The following is an 18,628-nucleotide window of genomic DNA, read 5'->3' as shown; positions in this document are numbered from 1 at the left end:
GGAAAACTGAGTAAGGCTTGGAGCTGTGATGTGAAGTGACTTACCTACACTGCACAGTCAGTGTATTTTTTCCACATAGCACAAATTCCACCTAGGGAGTGAGACAATTCCCTTCTTCAAGGAGCTTCTCATCAGACAGAGAGAGGGGATTAAAACTGGGGGAAGGCAGGACCCCAAAACTCGTCCATGAAATGAATGAGGACTTCATTTCATCTTGATTTCTTCTATCAAGGGTCAGCGTCACCTTCCCCACCATTGTCGGAACAGAACCTGGTGTTTCCTGCCCAGGCATCTTGCTGAGCGTTTAGCACACTTGACCTCATTTCATCCCGACAGCGTTCCTACAAAGCAGGGACTAGCATTCCTACTTAAGTCAGGCAGAAGGGGTGACATACTCCGCCTGGAGTCAGAGTGGGAACTGAACCCAGGCCCAGCCGACACCACAGTGGATACCGTGATGAACCACCACGTGTTTCCTTCTGCAACCTCTTTGCACACATTTGAGTCACGCCAAATTCTGCTCTGAAGTTGCCCTGTTCTTCAACCATCAGGACAGATGTAGAAGCCCCACCGCCAGGCCCAGCACCACCGTCTCCCACCCAGGCTCCTCCCCAAGTGCTGCCCACCATCCCTGGTCTGACAGGGCCAACGGAGCCCGGGGACCACAGAGCCAAGAAGGCCCTGCCAGTGGTGACCACGCCCGAGTGTGCATCAGCCACACGGACTTGGCAGATTTGTTTCCAACACCCTGTCTTCGTCCTACCCTCCTGGAAGAATTTGCTTTGTGAGGGCATTTAGCAGGGGGGCATTTGTGTGTGTGTGTATGTGTGTGTGTGTGTGTGTGTGTGTGTGTGTGTGTTACACATGAGGTTGATTTTCAGCATTTTTCAGTGTGCAGTTCAGTGACATGAAGTACATTCCTGTTGTTGTGCAGCCACCCCCACCCATCGTCCCACATTCAAACTCTGCACCCATCAAACACCGACTCCCCTTCTCCTCCCTCCAGCCCCTGACAGCCGCCCTTCTACTTGCTGTATCTATGAACTTGACCACTCTCAGTGCTTTAAGAGGAATCATGCTGTATTTGTTCCTTTGTATCTGGCTTATTGCACTTTGCAGAATGCCCTCAAGGTTCACCCATGCTGTAGCCTGTGTCAGAATTCCATAAAAATATGGACTGCTCCATGAATTTTCAAGTCCTCCTTGTGCAAGGGCTGTGCTAATCTCTCTATCATCCCAATTTTAGTATATGTGTAGCTGCAGCAAGCACTGTGATGACATTTTTAAGGAGATGGGTACCACAGGTGACTTTGCCCCTGGGTGGCGCCCCCATGAAATTATGGATCTGTCAACCAGGGGAGCTGTCCAATCAGGTGGTGAGGGGCATCATTGGGTGGCACGGACCTGGCGCCTGCTGATTGTTCTGGTGCATGGTGAACGCAGCTGGTGGGGAATCTTTACTTTGAACACTCCTGTGTTTACAACGAGGTATAATTGGTCTGACACCTTCTGTGTTTTTTCTGTAAGTGATGACTTGTTAGCGAGCAAGCTTTTCTCAGCTCCTCAAGGAGATAAAAGGCAACTATCATCGTCATCATCATCTTCACTGAGGTACCAAGTGGCCCTGGGAAGGGAGTGGAAGGGGCGGCCATGCTCATCCCACTGCATTTAATTTTTCACACTCACACAGGAGGTTGACACTGCTATCCTCATCTCACACGTGAGCAGAGAGGTTCAGAGACAGAAAATGATCCGATTCGGAGTCACACGGTTGGGGGCGGAACCGGCCTTCAAAGAGAGACTTCTGCTTGATTCTAAAACCCACACTTTTTCCTCTGAGACATGCCAACCCAGTCCTTGGGGGCTGGGAGCTAAGGACAAGTAAACACTGAGAAAAGTTTTGCATCCTTGGAGACTTGGATGAAGGGAGAAAGAAAGTTAAAGGCACACACCGAGAGAGGCCTGCCGTGCGCTGGGGAGCTTGCCTGGGTCAGCTGCAGTGGCAAAGAAACAAGCCGGCAATGGGAGAAATGCTCCTCTAGGGGAACAGAATGGGAACAACAGGGCTTAATAGCAACCCTGGGGAAATCGCAGGGCATTTCCATTGACTGCATGCTCAAGTGTGAGCCACCAATGGGATGCTGCTTCCAGAAAGTTCAGTGAGGTCTTGGGTACGAGTAGGGGAGGCTCAGGAGAAATCTGATGTCTGATTGGGGGATAGTGGGATCTGACTCCATTCTCTGTCCCCAGACTGCCCCAGAGAGGAGGGCTGACCACAAACTGGCCTGTGACTGGAGGGGAGCAGCTGGGGGACAAGTGGAAATCGGGGCTGGAGGAAATGTTGGAAGGAATGGGAATGTTAATCCTGGAAAAGTGGAAACCAAAGGTGGGATGGGAGAGCTACCACACAATCTGAGAGCAGCACCAATGTGTCCAGACAAACAAACCAACAAACCAGCACCTTGTTCTGTGTCCCCATGGGGTTGGCTTGGGGCATGTGGGAGCAAGCAGCAGCTCTCAGGCCACGGCCCCATGTGAGCCAGGATTGTCCTCCATACACACTGGGGGCTGGATCGGCTGCCTGGCCTGTCCCTGACCTGTGTGAGCGTAGTACTGACAGCTAGAGGAGCCTGTTGGAGGGGGACCTGTGCCACTCTCAAGTGGCATTCCTGAGGTCTGAGTATGGAGATGCCAGAGGAGGTGGACAGACTAGCAGACACTGGGGAATCAGCCAGACAAATGCCTGGACTGCTGGGTGTCAGGTACCTGGCCCTGTGCTGGGCCGCATGCCTGCCTCTAGTGGGAACTGAACCTAACTTCATGCCTGCTGGGTTCATCGCTCGGCCCTGCCTTGGGACCAGAGGACACCCTGGGTCACCTGCTAGCTCTGCTGGTCCCTCACTAGGGACCATGCACCGTTCACATGACAGGTGTTGATTCATTTAATCTTACAATGACCCTGTGAGGGAGGCTCTATCATCCATCCCCATTGACAGAGAGGCTGAGTGGCTTGTCTAAGGTCACACAGCCAGTAAGTGATGGTGCCGGGCTTTGAACCCTCATGACCCAGGACCAGAGCTCTCACCCTGACCTTCTGGCTTTGTCCTCTCCATGAAGGAGCACCGTGGAGCAATGGACTAGCACTGTTGTTCCAGCCAAAGACGGGGCCTGGCAATTGCCCACATCCTTGCCAGGCAGCTGGATGTGCCATGCTTCCTGAGTCAGGGAGCAAAGGAAAGATCTTGAAAGGTGAGATCAGACCCTTACCTATCACCAGGTAAGCCTTTACTCTGGGGAGGTGAGCACAGATGCACCCTGCTGGGGCTTGGCTCACCTTGGCCCAATTTTAGTCATTTCTGCAATCACTCAGCCAGGGTTTAACTAACACTATCACCATGTGTCCTCTGAATAAAGCTTCTTATAGTCACATGGAGGGGTGGGAGGACACACATCCCTGCAGTGAGTGTTGCAGGCACCATGCCTCCCTGCCTGCCCAGCCAGGACCCAGGCACAGCACAGGTCTCCTCCTTTCTAGCTGGTGTGAGGCTTGCCAGCTACACATCCCCAAAGCTTACATTTCCACTGTAAGAGATCTGTTTCTTTTGGTTCAGCATCGCCAACTCCTTTATATAATAGATCCTCAAAGGAGTTTACTTTGTGCCAGACGCTGACCTGGGTTCTTGGTGAATCATGACTCATTTATGTGACCCTATAATGCACAAACTTATAAATGCCCCATTTTACAGAAATAGGGTATTTTAAGGTAACTAAGGCCCAGGCAGGTTAAGAGATTGTCCGTGGTAGGCTATTACAGCCGGTAAGCGGCAGAGCCAGTATTTGAACCCAGCAGGCTGGCTCCAGAGTCTGCTCATCACCACGACACTCTGCTGCCTCTGCACCTTCTCTTTCTTTCTAGCAGTAGGTGTTCCTGGGAGGCGTGACATTTATCACCAGGATTGGATTTACCAGGGATTTTTCTTAATAGAGACTTACGCAACAGAAGTGTAACTAGTAGATGGGAAGTGGAAAAGCAGGAACGAGGATTTAGAAACAGAGAACCAGAGGGGAGCTCAGAACCTCAGATTGGCAAGGCAGAGAACCAGAGCACTCCAGGGGCAGAGGAGCTTGAGCCAGACCCAGGGGAACCCCGCAGAGACCCCACTGAACCTGCGGTCCGAGGTGAAGCAAGAAGAACGAAAAAGATGAAGCTGCCCAAAGTCACTGAAAGATCTTGTGGGGAGAAAGAAAACTCAGAGTACCTCTAGAAACCTCTAGGAGTGGTCCCTGAGCTGGTCAGTGTTCCTCAGCCTGGCCCCATCCGTTTCGGGTTCCAGGGCTCACACAGGAGAGGACTTACCTGCTACTGGAGTGCTCAGCATGCCCTGAAAGAGCCCTGTCCAACAGGACTCTGGGACATTGGGGGTGCTCGGCGGCTGCCCTGTCCCGTGTGGTAGCTTCTAGCCACATGTGACTGGCGTGACTGGGGAACTGAATGTTTAGTTTGATTCCATTTTAATTAATTTGAAGTTAAATTTAAATAGCCACATGTAGCTACTGTGTTAGGTGGTGCAAATATAGAACATGCATTTCCTTCACCTGCCCAGCAAATGTTTTTAAGGGCCTACTTTGTACCAAATGTTGTTCTCCAGGCTGAGGAAATATCAGTGAACAAAACCGGCAAAAAACCCTGATCCCCAGAAGGAGAGCTGAGATGGCTTCTACTGCAAGGAGAGAATGCTAATTAATAGTAAGCATAGTAAATTAGCAAATGATAGCATCTTTCAGGCAATAAAAGTTGAATGCGGGAAAGACAGACCAAGTCAGGGGCATGGGGGAGCCAAAATAGAGATGAGAGGAAGCCCGCCACGTTAAATAGGTGGTCAGAGAAGGTAACATTGGGGCAGAATTGAAGGTGAGGTAGTGAGCATAAGGATATCTGGAGGTAGAACAAGGGCAAGGGCAACGACCAGTGCAAAGGCCCTGAGGCAGGAGCACCTCGGCAGGTTTGAAGACTGGTGCAGAGCGATCTGGGTAAGGAGGAAGAGAGGAAATAAGAGAGGTGAGGTGCAGATCACATGGGGCCTGTGGGCCACACTAGGGCTTTGACATCTGAGACAGGCCTTCCTGGGGACGTTGAGCAGAGGAAGGATTTGATCTGACTTGCTCTTAACAAGATCCTCTAGCTGCTGGCACAGAGGAGGCAGGGGGAAGGAGAGCAAGAGAGTTCCCCCAGAGGCCAGTTCCACGAGGGCTTTGATGACCCACCCTGCCTGCTCTCCTGAGGGCTGTGGGAATGGAGAGTGGGCGGCTTTGCCTCAGAATCTTAATCATCTTGAATGTGGCTTCTTTACTTGCTGACAGGGTGAAGTAACTGCCAAGATGACAGAGGGCCCCGGGGCCCCCGGGGGAGCCTGTGTTCTCAGGAGGGGCAAAGGCAGCAGAGCCTGGTCCCTGGCCCTTGGCCCTGGTCAGAAGTTGATGAAAGGCTTCTGATTCTTGCAGCCCTTGCTCAGTCACGCCGGCTCCATGATAGTCCCCTTCTAAAGAGCAGCCATGTGCCTTCCCCTGTGACCACTCAGGGCCACACATTTAGGGAAGGCCAGCTTCCCGCATGAGACACCAGAATAGGGGATTTTGCAAGCTGTGTTAGTAATTCCAATAATTCTAACAATTCCCTGATCTCTAGACCATAAGCAACGAGACAGGCTCTTGCAGGCCCGTACCACCCTGTCCCACTGAATTTGAACATGGCCTCAGAATCCTTCTCAACCCTGGTGCCCAGCAAATACTCAGAGTCGGAGCACAACACTGAACGTATTTGCAAGCCTTCCAAAACCTGGCTGCTGGCGGCAATGTTGGTGACCTCATCTCCCACCACTCTTCCTTTCCATCACTGTATTCCAGCCATACAGGCTTCGTCACTGTTCCTGCCTCAGGGCCTTTGTAATGGCAGCTCCCTCTGTGAGGAGACTGCCCGCAGATATCCACGTGGCTCCTTCCCAGTCTCCAGATCTCATCTTCAGATCTCACATGAGCGTAAGGAAGCAAGCACCAGACAACCCTCATCACTCACTAAGGTCTCATCTCCACCCCTAATTAGCTACAAAACCGCCATCCAGTTACTGTCTCTAAAATGGGAGCATAATTACAAAAGGTACTTCTCAGGGTGATCATGAGCAGTGATGGAGGTAATATGAGAGTGCTGGGATCAAATCTTGGCTAGGCACAAACATTCTATGGGACCTTGGGCAAAGCACTTCTCTGAGTTTCAATGTATTGATCTGTAAAATTAGGATAATAATAGTGTACCTCCCTCATAGACTTGCCATTAGGATTAAATTAGTTTAATACATGAAGCATATTCTGAAGAGTGTTTGACATATGGTAAGTGTTCAATAAATATCAGCTGTCATTGGAGTAAAACATGATTTTTTCAAAAAAATTCTGTCAGTTTGCCTGACTCTTAAGACCTGCTTGCTGCTAAAATCTGATTCTGCTCAGTTCAGTTCAGGGTAATTCAGTATAGGACAGATCGTGGTCAGGGGTCTGGAAGGCCTGGCTAATAACACCTGCTCAGCCACCGTGCAGCTCTGTGCCCTTGAGCAGGTGACCCATCTGCCCGAGCCTCAGTCTCGTCATCTGTAACCTGGGGAGAATTATTCCCACCTACGCAATCAGTGTGCGGAATCAAAGAGCCTGTGCCTGTCAAGTGCCCACACGTGGGAAGTACTCAATAAGTTGTATGCCAGAGAGAAGCAGCCGTGTCTCCCCTGTACCTTGTGGTTTGTGCAGGGTAGCGAACCGGCCCCTTTGGGGGCTTGCAGGAATAGGGAAAGGCTGGGAAGCCATAGCCGCTCGCCTCCATTTAATGAGGCTGTTTCATGTGCTCCGAGCTCCTGCAGCCGGCCAGAGAGGTTGGCAGGCTGGTGGTTCTGTGAAGAGCCGGTAATGAGGGTGCAGAGCCGGGGAAGTGGAGTGGGGCAGCTTGACATGGCTTCTCCAAATTATTGCTGGGGCCCAGCAGGCAGCTGTGGTGCATCATGGATGGGGGGGGGGGGGGCGGTGCACCTAAAAAGTAGTGGTACCGGGGAGCTGAAGGGATGGGGGCTGGAGAGAAAAGAGGTGAATTTAGTGACAACTCCAGGAAAGCAGAAATTGCATCTCCTGTATCGACACCAGTACCAATTTCTTCCTCTTACACAGATACACGCTCAGTCCTCTCACCCTCACACATCTCGGGGTAGCACGCTCCCTGGGCCCACCTCATCTGATCTGTGAGGCCTGTGCTAGTCAGGAGAGGCCAGCACTGCTGCAAATGGCTGTGAACACAGAAAGGCTCAAATGCAGTCTTGGCTCAAATTGGGTCTCACTGTCCTGAGTCCAAGGCAGTGTACCGGGTTAGTCAGGATGTCTTCTGCACCTGGAGACACAGGCGTCTGGCTTCTACTACCCCCCAGGCTTTGCTGTCACCTGTGTGATCAAGGCAGGTCACCGCACTCTGCATCTGGGTGCAGAAGGGAGGGAGAATGTGGGGCAGGCAGTCTGGCCTTTTGAAGGCCTAGCCCAGGGGTGGCCCACATTCCATTTGCCAGAACACATCACTTGGACTCCCCTAACTACAAGGAAGATTGGGGAACGTGGTCTGGAGTGAGCCCAGGAGTAAGGAAGTGGACTACGGTAGGCAGCTCCCAGGCTTCGCTCTGAGGCCCAGGCAGACTCAAGGTCTCCCCATTCCCATTCCCGGATGACCCCAATACCTTTAATGGGAGCAACTAGGAAGGAACAGACATGGCCTGCAAGTGTCTCTGGGAGAGATCACACAGAGTCACCTCAGGAGTGTCAGGGGACATGCAAGAGTGGCTGGGTGAGTAGAGGCCTAGGTGGAAGATGGGCAGAGCAGTGACTAACATTGCCTGGGCCCAGCATCTTTGCATACCGGATATATGTGAACACCGACACACCCCCACCCACCCACCCACACGTACACACACTCAGCTCTCAGATGGTACTGAGATGACACACAGACATGCCCCACACAGTTTCACACATGCACACACGTGCCCCTCCATCCCCACACTCACACGTCCCAAACAACTGTCTATCTACATGTGCATCCATAAAGGTGCTCAGGAGGCCATGTGGTGAGCCTTAAGGATATAGAAAAATATCTCTCCGGAAAGATCTCGGGACCAGCCGCTGTCTGCGAGTCACCATTAGCCAGCCATCATATTTAAATAAGATTCTCTCCCATTTGTATAGGCCTTAACATTTAACAAAGCACTCTTTCATTCACTCAACTGTAGATAAATATTTACTCAGCAGTGACTCTAGGCCAGATAACATGATTGGCAGTGGAGCTACAAAGTGAGCAAGACGAGGACCCGGTCCTCAAGGGAGTCCGTGCATAAGCACAAACAGAGAAGGGCTCTAAGGGAGGGGGTGCACAAGGGCGGTGGTAGAGGAGTGCGGTGGCAGGGGCACCTCTCGGCGGGGCTTGACGTGCTGTCTGGGTCAGGCCTCAAGGGACGGAGGGACGCAGCCACCGGGTGGAGAGAGAGATAGGAGGTTTCCAGGAACTGGGGTGGTTAGATGCAAAGGGGTCAGGGTGGCTTATGTGGGGAGTGGAGAGAGATTCAGAGAAGGTGGCCAAGTGCTTCCTGAGGCTGGCGTTCCCCCAGGTCAGGCCAAGATGTGCTGCTGCTGCTGCTGCTGCTGCTGCTGCTATGAAACCAGGATGGTCTTTTTCCCAAAATGCGAGGGGAAAATGAGAACAGATAGGACATCCCCATCATGGGAAAGTCCCCTCCTGTGCCACTCGGGATTCAATCAGGAGAAATAAAAGCATGCTCTAGACCTAAGAGGAAATTCAGCACAGGGGTTGGGCTACACAGGGGATGGAATCGCTGGGGCTTCAACCAGGGGGTCAGTGAGGCATGGAGTGATGGGCCACAGCAGGCAGCCATAGCACTGTCCCACCGCCCCCTAGGGGTGAGGACACAGGAGAGGACATGACCAGAGCCAAAGATCCAAGGCCGTGGCGCAGGAACCGGAATGCCGGAGCTGGGATCACAGAGGGGGCTCAGGAGCTGAGGGGAAGCCTCCGTGTGAAGCAGAGAAAGAGGCAGATATAGCTTGGCCTCTCCCCTCCTCCCGCTCTCCAGCCTTCTTCCAGCGCTCCCATTGGCCAGCTGAGCCTGGGAACGGGCAAGGGAGCCCGGGGAGTGTAGTTCCTCGGCACTCAGAGTGGGGACAGGTGAAAGGGAATACAGACCTGATTGCAAATAGTCAGGCAACCACTACGCTCCTGTGACTCCTCCTAAAGCTCTGACGTCAGCGGGAGACATCAGCTGTAGATTGGTCTGATCGTATTAAGCTGAATGAACGAATGCCGAATGAATAGTAATAGGGCAAAAGAGAAAACTCAGAAGCAGCCACTTACGTTTGTTTTGTTTTTCCTGGCTAAGTGCTTGGGGTTGCAGCTTTAAATTGTGCTTTAGAGCACGTGAGCTTAATTAAATTTAACGTGTTGGAGCAATTGAACTTAAAATAGCAGTTCATGTTTTCTGCAAACAGAGATGTCTCCGGTTTTGTGTGATAGACAGAAACCTATCAGGATTTCAGGACGTGTCTTTCACAAAAAGGGCTTTGGGCCCAATGGTCGTGCCAGGTATTGCCCGTTGCCTCTCCACATGCACTCCTCTGTGCTGCCGTGTGCCCTGGAAGGCTGGCCAGTGTGCAGCCATGAACTGTAGCTTTTGGTGGGGTTCAGCTCTGGGGAGTAACAGCAGAAGATTGGGAGGAGGGAAGAGAGTGAGGTGAGGGTATTTACTTGACTGGTTCCCATGCTGTAAGGTTGCCCCTGGCTGCCTGTCCCTCGAGCAAATTTTCAATGCCACTTTGTTGCCCCCAGAGGATATCTGGCAATGTCTGGAGACATCTTTGGTTGTCACAACTGGAGATGCTACTCACGTCCAGTCAGTAGAGGCCGGGGATGCTGCTAAACAGCCTGTGGTGCACAGGACGGCCCCAACGACAAAGGATTTTCGGCCCCAAGTGTCAGTAGGGCCAAGGCTGGTAATTCCTATCCTAGATCAATACTTCTCTAGCTAGTCATAACGAGGGATCATGCTGTTTCCCAATCCGTTGCAGACCAATGCTTTTATAAGAATATAATGGAAATAAATTATCAGAAAAAAGATGATCATGCACTTGGGTGTCACACCAATGCCAAATTGCCATAAAACTGTCTTAATGCTATTCTGCATTTCTGTACTGTGTGATCATAGACCAGGAATAACCAGCACATGGACCAGCGGCCACCTGTGGGCCACACTCAGTGCAGCGCTGCATGATCTGCATGAATCTTTCCTCTTCCTGCGTCTGTTGACATCCTCTGGTATGCTCAGGGCTAGATTGGGTAACAGCTCGGCTGCTACCAACCCTGGGTAATGGCACGTTCCCTTGTGGCCCCCCAACCTCAAACCTACCCCTTTGTAACAAAGTCTCTTGTAAGTAAAGGCTTTAATTATCCCTCTGTGAGTATTATGCCTTCTGCCACTATTGAGCCCAACTGATTCCGAGGTGTTTTCCCAAAGACCGTGGGCAAAGGTCAGAGGGTGCATGGGTGGAGGGACAAGGAGGTGATGGGCTGCCTGGTTTGGGAGCCCAGCTCGGGAGCTTGGACTGTCTCTTGTAGAGACTGGTTCTAGAAGAGTGTTTCAATGGACAAGGGGCGGGGCAGAGTTGTTCTGGATGGAGCACTCTGGGGTTGGTGGTGCTGAGCTTGGACGTGAAGGGAACCCAGGCAGAAGCAGAGAGGCCTATGTGGAGGCTGCTGCATTCATCCACACCAACGATGGTAAGGCCTCAGCAGAAGTGTGAGTATGGGGCAGCGCCAAGTCCAGAAGGTAGAACCTTCCCAGACTGCCTGTGGGACGTGGACAGGGGTCAAGGGGGGACCCAGGCTCTCCAGATCCAGCCCGGAGGATCAGTGGTTGGTTGTGTTGGGGAGCATGAGCGGCTGGACAGGGCCGCACGGGCAGAGATGAATTTGATTCTGTCACTAGAGTTTGAATAGTGCCCGTTTCTCATGACTTCCTTGTGCCGTTTGTCTTTTTGGTTGCCCGGGGTGGGAAGCAGCCTTGCTTATGCCTAGAAGTGTGGGCTCCGCATCCCAGCGGATCCAGATCCGTTCTCAGCTCCACCACTCCCCCGAGGGAAAGTGACAACTGCTTAGCTTCCTCCTTCCCTAAATGGGAATGAGGATAACGACTTCCTCCAGGGGTTGTCAGGCGGGTTAAGTGAGATAACTTACACAAACTTCCAGGCACAGGTTTAGTGCTCAGTGAGCACTGGTTATTATTGTTTTTGCCAAAGGTGGGACTTGACTGCCAAGGCTGTCTGGAGCCAGCTGGCCCTGGCTCTCCTGTAAGTACACACACACACACACACACACACACATACACACCCAGGAACCAGGAGCGGCTTCCCTGATCTTAATCCTGGGCAGTAAGTCCTTTCTTCCAGCCTTGTGTCTGATGGGCCAGTTACAGTGGGAAGTTTTTCTAGCCTGCCCCCTCTCACCCCTGGTGCCAAGAATCAGTCCTGTTCTGATCAGGCCCACTGTGGCTTCATCACATTCTGATCTGCCCCGACTTGGGAAGGAAGGGGGAGAGTGGCCAGGCAGGGTTCCACACAAAGTGGCCCCTCGGGGCTTCAGGAAAACAGGACGGCATCTGAGAGGCAGGATGGTACAGTGGTTGGGAGTGGAGGCTCTGAGGCCAGACTGCCCGGTTCAGATCCCAGCTCTGTTGGTTACTATCTGGGTGCCCCTGGGAAGCCAGCTGACCCTTTCTGTGCCTCTGGTTCTTGTCTGTAAGACGGAGGTGATGATTGCTATTATGAGTATTAACCCCCTTTAAGATCTCAGAACGGCGCCTGGCACATAGGAAGCCCTCACTCGACTTTAGATCCTCTTCTTTATTATTAATTAGCAGCAGTGGTAGTCTGCTTTCCAGGAGAAAACAGCTAAACATGGGTAGGATTTCTGGGCTCATGGTCCATCCCCCATGTCCTAGGATTGTTGCAAAGGTTAAATGTGATGCCAAATATGGGAACCCTGTCACATAATAAGTGTTCAATAAACAAGCTGGCCCAGCTCCCCCTTGAACGGATGTGCTCCTACACTGCTCATGCTGCAGTGAGGTGCTGGGGACAGTGATTTGGAGTCAAATCCCAGCTCTGTAGGTTTGCTTCTCACCTCTGCACCTCTGCCTTCCCACCCGCAGGGTAAGGATCCCAGTAGTGGCTGCCTTGGAGAGTTACTATAGGACTAAGTGAGTTGCTAGTCGTGGGGCCCTTAAAATAGGGCCTGGCACACAGGTGACACTTGGTGTTTGCTCTTACTATTGTCACTGTCTGGGTGTGTATAGGTCCTGCCTCTCCAACTTATATCATTAGCTCTGAGGGGGAACGAAGTGGGCACTGGCCACATAGGACTCCTTGGGCTCTGCCCGGTGCGTGGCCCAGCAGGCCAGAGATCCTGCTGGTGGAGGGATATGAGCCATGGTGGGCTCTGAGCGCTGCTCCAGGGAAGGGGTGGCTGACAGGGACAAGAGTTTCAGTGAGATGAGGCAAAATGCCCCAAATTTATCACTTGGTTAGGAGCAAACCCAGATTATGGATGTAGAAACCAGTGTTAAAGTCCAGTGGTCCAACCTTGTAGTCCCAGCTGTGTGACTTCAAGCACACCACTTAACCTCTCTGAATCTTGGCCATTCCTGTTCTGTGCCATGAGAGCACTAGTCCGTACCCTCCTAGGATTGCCATGATGCCCAGGTGAAACAGCTAGCCATAAGGGGCTGGCCTGCGGGCCCTTGAGGAAACTGCCCCCAGCCCCAGCCCCAGCCCCAGCCCCAGCCCCAGCCCCCACCTCTTGCAGCTATGGGCTAGGGGTGGGGTTGGGAACCAAAGTTCCCTCCACTGTGGCTTCCCCATCAGCAGAGCGAGCTGGGAACGTGAGGAGGGAGGGAATGGGCCTCTTGTGCTGCCCACTGATGGGATGTCAATAAAAGCTTGTCAACTCCAATCCTGTGCGAGGAGTTCCCAGGTGGAAGTTTTCAGGCTCCAGTATTTCATAGTTGAGATCTCAATTAAGCTGCCTGGTTCTGGGCTTGAGGGGTTGGCAGGCACTGATAGAGCCCTTGAGTAGTAGGAGATGGAGGGCTCTTCATGAGGAGACGCAGTGGGAAAGGCAGAGAGGGACATGGCCCCTCTAAGACGAGGTGACTATCTCTCCAGGAGTGTTGATGGGACAACACAGGCATTGTCTCTGGAGATAATACTAAGGCACAATACCTAGACAGGGCCTTAGAGATCAGGGAGTGCGCCCAGGCTTCCTGAGGATCCTGGCAAGAGAGGCCCAGGACAGCGGAGAGGCCCCAGCTGCCCCACTAGACCCTCTCCTAAGGTGGAGGGACCAGTCGAGGCCTCCTGAGCAGAGACTCTCTTTCCCCACGTCTCTGGGTGAGGCTGGCCTGCTAGGCCCATGAAGGAGGAATCATCCCTTTCCTCAGGGAAGCAGAATGGCCCTCCCATCTTCAATATTGCACTGTCCCCCACCCCTCCCTGCCTCCAGCTGTCTTCTGCTTAGACCTCTCCAACCAGTTTGCAGTAGCAAACATTTTCCTGCCAAGCCTGAGAAAGCCATTTGCAGAGGACGATGGCGTAGGCTCTGAGGGCAGGGCCTCATGGGGGTGCTCAGCCGATGTCCATGAATCTCCAGGACACAAGGGGTGAACAGGGTCTGGGGCGTCTGAAGGGGGGGGCCTGGGCAGGCCTGGCTCCCACTACCTCCCAGAGTCTGAGGGAGCCAGGGCTGGAGTCGGGCTGGGTATTGTGAGACTCTGCTTTGCAGGCTTTAGACTTTGTTTAGACTCTGCTTCTGCAGGCTTTAACCTCTCTGCCTCTCCGTGTCTCTCCCTCTGCCCCTGCCGTGGTCCCTCTCCCATCTTGGCCTCCGTACCTTCTCTTCCCATCTCCTTACCCCCTCTCCACTGTCCCCTCCTAATTTCCTTCATCTCTGCACTCCTGGTTTCTATGTTCCTGCTTCTCCTGGGCTGGTTGGGCACCTGGTCTGTGTGCACATCTCTCACTGACCCTTCCACCCCCACCTGTCTTTCTCTGGCTCCTTACCTGGGCCTGGTGGGACTCTCTCCCCACCTCCTACACCCTGTTCCTGTCCCCCTCCCCTCCTATCTCTCCTTGGATCCTTTTCCTGTCTCTGCACCTGTCCCTGTCTCTCTCCTGCTCCACCTCATTCCTTCTGTGTCCCTGTGTCTGTCCCCCTGCTGCCACCACCACCCTTTCCTGCCTCTGTCACTCTATTTCTGTCCCTGCCAACCCTCACCATCTTCCTCCTCTGCGTCCACCCACCCCAGGATGATCCCAGCCTCCAACAAAGCCTTCGTGGTCAACAACCTGGTGTCAGGAACCGGCTACGACCTGTGTGTGCTGGCCATGTGGGACGACACAGCCACGACGCTCACAGCCACCAACATCGTGGGCTGTGCGCAGTTCTTCACCAAGGCTGACTACCCGCAGTGCCAGTCGATGCACAGCCAGATCCTGGGTGGCACCATGATCCTGGTCATCGGCGGCATCATCGTGGCCACGCTACTGGTCTTCATTGTCATCCTCATGGTGCGCTACAAGGTCTGCAACCAGGAGGCCCCGGGCAAGCTGGCGGCTGCGGCGGTCAGCAATGTGCACTCGCAGACCAACGGGGCCCCGCCACCCGCTCTGGCCAGCGCGCCCAGTGGGGCCCCTGTGCAGGGGCCACCCAAGGTGGTGGTGCGTAATGAACTCGTGCAGTTCAGTGCCAGCCTGGCCCGGGGCAGCGACTCCTCTTCCTCCAGCTCCCTGGGCAGCGGGGAGGCCGCAGGGCTGGGACGGGGCCCCTGGAGGCTCCCACCCCCAGCCCCCCGCCCCAAGCCTAACCTTGACCGCCTGATGGGGGCCTTTGCCTCCCTGGACCTCAAGAGCCAGAGAAAGGAGGAGCTACTGGACTCCAGGACTCCAGGCGGGAGAGGGTCTGGGACATCAGCCAGGGGCCACCATTCGGACCGAGAGCCACTGCTGGGGCCACCCGCGGCCCGAGCCAGGAGCCTGCTCCCCTTGCCCCTGGAGGGCAAGGCCAAGCGCAGCCACTCTTTTGACATGGGGGACTTTGCAGCCGCAGCAGCCGCAGCCGGAGGGGTGGCCCCTGGTGGCTACAGCCCCCCTCGGAGGGTCTCGAACATCTGGACAAAGCGCAGCCTCTCTGTCAATGGCATGCTCTTGCCCTTTGAGGAGAGTGACCTGGTGGGGGCCCGGGGAACTTTTGGCAGTTCCGAGTGGGTGATGGAGAGCACAGTGTAGGCCTGGGGAGGGGGCTTCCTCCTCCCGCTCACCCTTGCAGGGTGGATGAAGGGGAAAGAACTGTACTGGCAAGTCTTTGTGGAGTTTCCATGGTGATGTTTACATCTAGGGACAGTTTCGTCTCCCTCAACGCCCCCCTCAACACACCCACACCACCTTCCAGGCCTGTCCCCCACCACCCAGCTGGGGTGTGCTCAGGGAAAGCGGACTCGATCGCTAAAATGTCGGACTGAGCCCTGAGTGCTCGGAAAGGCGGACTCCCTCCTTTCTGATCACGAATGTAGCGTGTAAGCAAGCGGCTTTGGAGTGCTTATGGTTCCAATGTTGCTTTTGTTTCCTAATTTACTTTTCCCACTTCCCAGACTCCTCCTCTTTATTCACACAGAACATGGAGAATTTACTCTTCATGTGAGAGCGGGTTCCCAGGAGCCGTGCTAGTGGGAGATTATTGTCTGTTGACAAGAGAAGGTGATGATTCTGGTTCCATGCTTGTTTGGAGGGAAGGCTGTGGCATCTCCAGCCCAGACTCCCCATTATTTCCAACCGTCCACACACTTGGGAGGGATGGGCAACCACCCCCACACCTGACCCAGCTTCCCCTGCTCAAACGTCATGTCCCATACCCATCACATCAGCCTGAGCCAGAAGAGTAACTGCCAGGACTTCTTATGTATGGGAAAGGGATGAGGACATAAAGGATGTTCACTTTTGGAATTGCTGTAGGATTTTTACTTCTTTGGGGGGAAGCTGGGGCAGAAAGTCCCCATGAACCTGTGGCAGGCTAAGAGGGCTTCTCTTGAGGAAAGCAGAGGGGGGTGACAAAAGGAGCACTGGACTTGGAGTCCAAAGCTCTCAGTTTGGGTCCCAGAGCCACTACTGAATAACCAGCTGAACACATTGGGCAAGACCCTTTCCCTCTTTGGACCTCAGTCTCTTAATTCACAAAATACTGGATTGTACCTGGTCTTGGATTCCCTTCAAGTTCTAAGGATTAACGAACTCTTCCATGAATCTAGGTGTTATGGTTTCCAGATCAGCAGTACCAGTGGCACAAGCTGGTAAAGCATCCTTCTTCTGACTGGACACAGAGGGAGAATTCTAGAGGTTTTGGAGGGGGAAACCGGAATCTTTATACAATGGTAGAGTTTTGAAGTTTGAAGAGGTGTTTGCAATCATGTCATCCTTAACCCTCTCTCCCTCCCCACTGCCCCAGAGTATAAACGACTTGCCCAACATCACACAGGGAGTTAGGGACCAAATCAGGGCAGGTGCAAAGGCCACCTCCTGGGATGGTGTTTGGGATTCATTATGTTGTCTTCACCCTGGCTTGGACATTTCTGTGTGCAAAGTCCATCCTTTGTGCCTGAGGAAGGTGGCTCAGGGTGGGACATGGGCGATGCCTCTCCTAGACGCCAGCTTTGATGAGGATCTATACATGGAAATGACAGATGGCAATGAGAGGGCTCCCATGGGTTCCTTTCTATTGGAGGATTAACCCTATACCCCAGACCATGTCAAGAGGTGGCAGAGGAGACATGGGCAAGGGAAACTGTTTTAGAAGCACCTGGAGGGCTTTCCCCTGCATCTCTGTCTCTCCCAGTCTCTGTCTCTTCCAGATCTCTCCTCGCTGCCGACATACTACCTCTCCCTCAGTTTCCCCAACCCATTCTTTGCTCTTCTGAGTCTGTGCCATTGAACTCTAGCTTCTCTCCTCTTCTTCTCCCTCCTTCCGCTTGCCAACCACACTGCATACCACATCCAGGTGAGTCCCAGTCACCTTGTGCTGAAGGGTTCTGATGGGCTCGGGCCTGAAGCTGAGGTGGTGGCTCCCAACCCTACCTGGAACACACAAGGAGGTGATGGGGAACTGTCTATGCAGGACTGCCTTCTGGCTCCAGTCCAGGAGCCTCCAAATCCCTTGTCTTTATCCTTCTTCCTCCCACCCCCCTACCTCCTCTCACCTTCCCTCCGCTCTCCTGTCTTCATTCTTGGTCTTCCTGTGACCCTCTGCCTTTCCCAATCCCTTTCTGGTCCTGACAGTCTTCAGCAGCCCAGGCCAGTCTCTTCCTGAGAACAGTTAATTTCCCAGGCTAGTCCCAGAGCCAGAACACAGGCCTACCCCAGTCATGGTGGCAGCCACGGAATTGGGCAACTTAAACAGAAATCTCTCTCTCCCTCCCTCCCTCTTTCCCCACCCCAGCTTCTCTTCTCTCCTTTTCCTCCCTGTACTTTTCTCCTTCAGTCTTTCTAAATGTAGCCATTGAGGAAGTAACCCCAAATGTAGCCATTGAGGAAGGGACCGGACCTTTCTTTTTGCCTTTGGGTTCGGACACCCAGAAGGAAATGGTGGACACCAGAAGGGGAGGAACCAACCGTATATTCTGGTCAGTGGCCCCGAGCTCTGTCATGACACGATATGTACTTGCACTTGTATTTTTCATGTTTCTGACTCAGAATTCTGGAAAGCAACATCCGTGTGGTCAGAATAAAATTGCCAACTTTCTTTGCTAAAAAAAAAAAAAAAAAGTACAGTAAAATGTACAGTTTAAAAAACAAAACCAACCACACTCCTTGGGAGAGAGAGAAAAAAAAGAACATTCTCATATCTATGAATGTCTGCTGTTCATTTCTCTGGAAACTGCGGTTTTCTGAAGGTGGCTTTGAAATGGCATTTTCTCTTGCACCTGTGTTTGTTACTGCCTAGTGGGAACCTGCTTCCTGCCAAGTTCATGTGTAAGCTGGGAGCCTTCTGAAATAAGAAAGAGCAGGGTCGTCCTTCTGAAATAAAGAGCAGAGGAATCTGGAGCGAGGCTCCAGGCAAAGAAGGAATGGTCCATCCTCAGCTGCCCTGACTCACCTGGTGTCTCATATACCTGCCTGGCCTCCTTTTCCCGTACTGTGGCCACCACCACACTCAGCCACTAGGGGCGCACGGATACCTCCCACCCATTTTCCTTGAGCCCCCAATGACACTTTTTCTAAAGGGTCTTTTACTGGGGAACTGGGACAACAAACCAAAGCATAAACCCAAAGTCTAGAGACGAATAAACCCTGGAAACAGCTTCCCAACCCTAGCTACATCTAACGCGAGCCTAGCACTGTCCAATAGGAATCAAGTGTGACCCACATTGTCATTTTAAGTTTTTTTCCAATGGCTGCATTAAATCAGGTAGAAACAGATGGAATTAATAATATATTTTCTCTAATCCAG

The 18,628-nt window shown here is 52.9% G+C and overlaps 1 protein-coding gene and 1 non-coding gene across 6 annotated transcripts in view; one reads left to right on the top strand and one right to left on the bottom strand.

Moving 5' to 3' along the window:
- Nucleotides 1–18,026, top strand: part of LRFN2 (leucine rich repeat and fibronectin type III domain containing 2) — a 177,009-nt gene extending 158,983 nt beyond the window's left edge. For all 5 annotated transcript variants that reach the window (XR_011996145.1, XR_011996144.1, XM_025990865.2 and 2 more), the window contains one exon: nucleotides 14,439–18,026. Coding sequence is in view for 3 of the 5 variants with exons in the window: in XM_025990865.2 (XP_025846650.1) it covers nucleotides 14,439–15,417 (979 nt within the window). In the remaining 2 variants the exon portion in view is untranslated. The remainder of the gene's footprint in view (nucleotides 1–14,438) is intronic.
- Nucleotides 1,167–1,270, bottom strand: LOC112914281 (U6 spliceosomal RNA). Its single transcript, XR_003233829.1, has one exon. It is a non-coding gene; the product is annotated as a U6 spliceosomal RNA (small nuclear RNA).
- Nucleotides 18,027–18,628: the final 602 nt, after the last annotated feature.

Source organism: Vulpes vulpes, chromosome 1 (assembly GCF_048418805.1).
Source record: "Vulpes vulpes isolate BD-2025 chromosome 1, VulVul3, whole genome shotgun sequence".
In the NCBI taxonomy this organism is placed as follows: Eukaryota; Metazoa; Chordata; class Mammalia; order Carnivora; family Canidae; genus Vulpes; species Vulpes vulpes.
The sequence above is the reverse complement of the archived record's forward strand: the minus strand, read 5'-3'. Positions and strand labels throughout refer to the sequence as shown.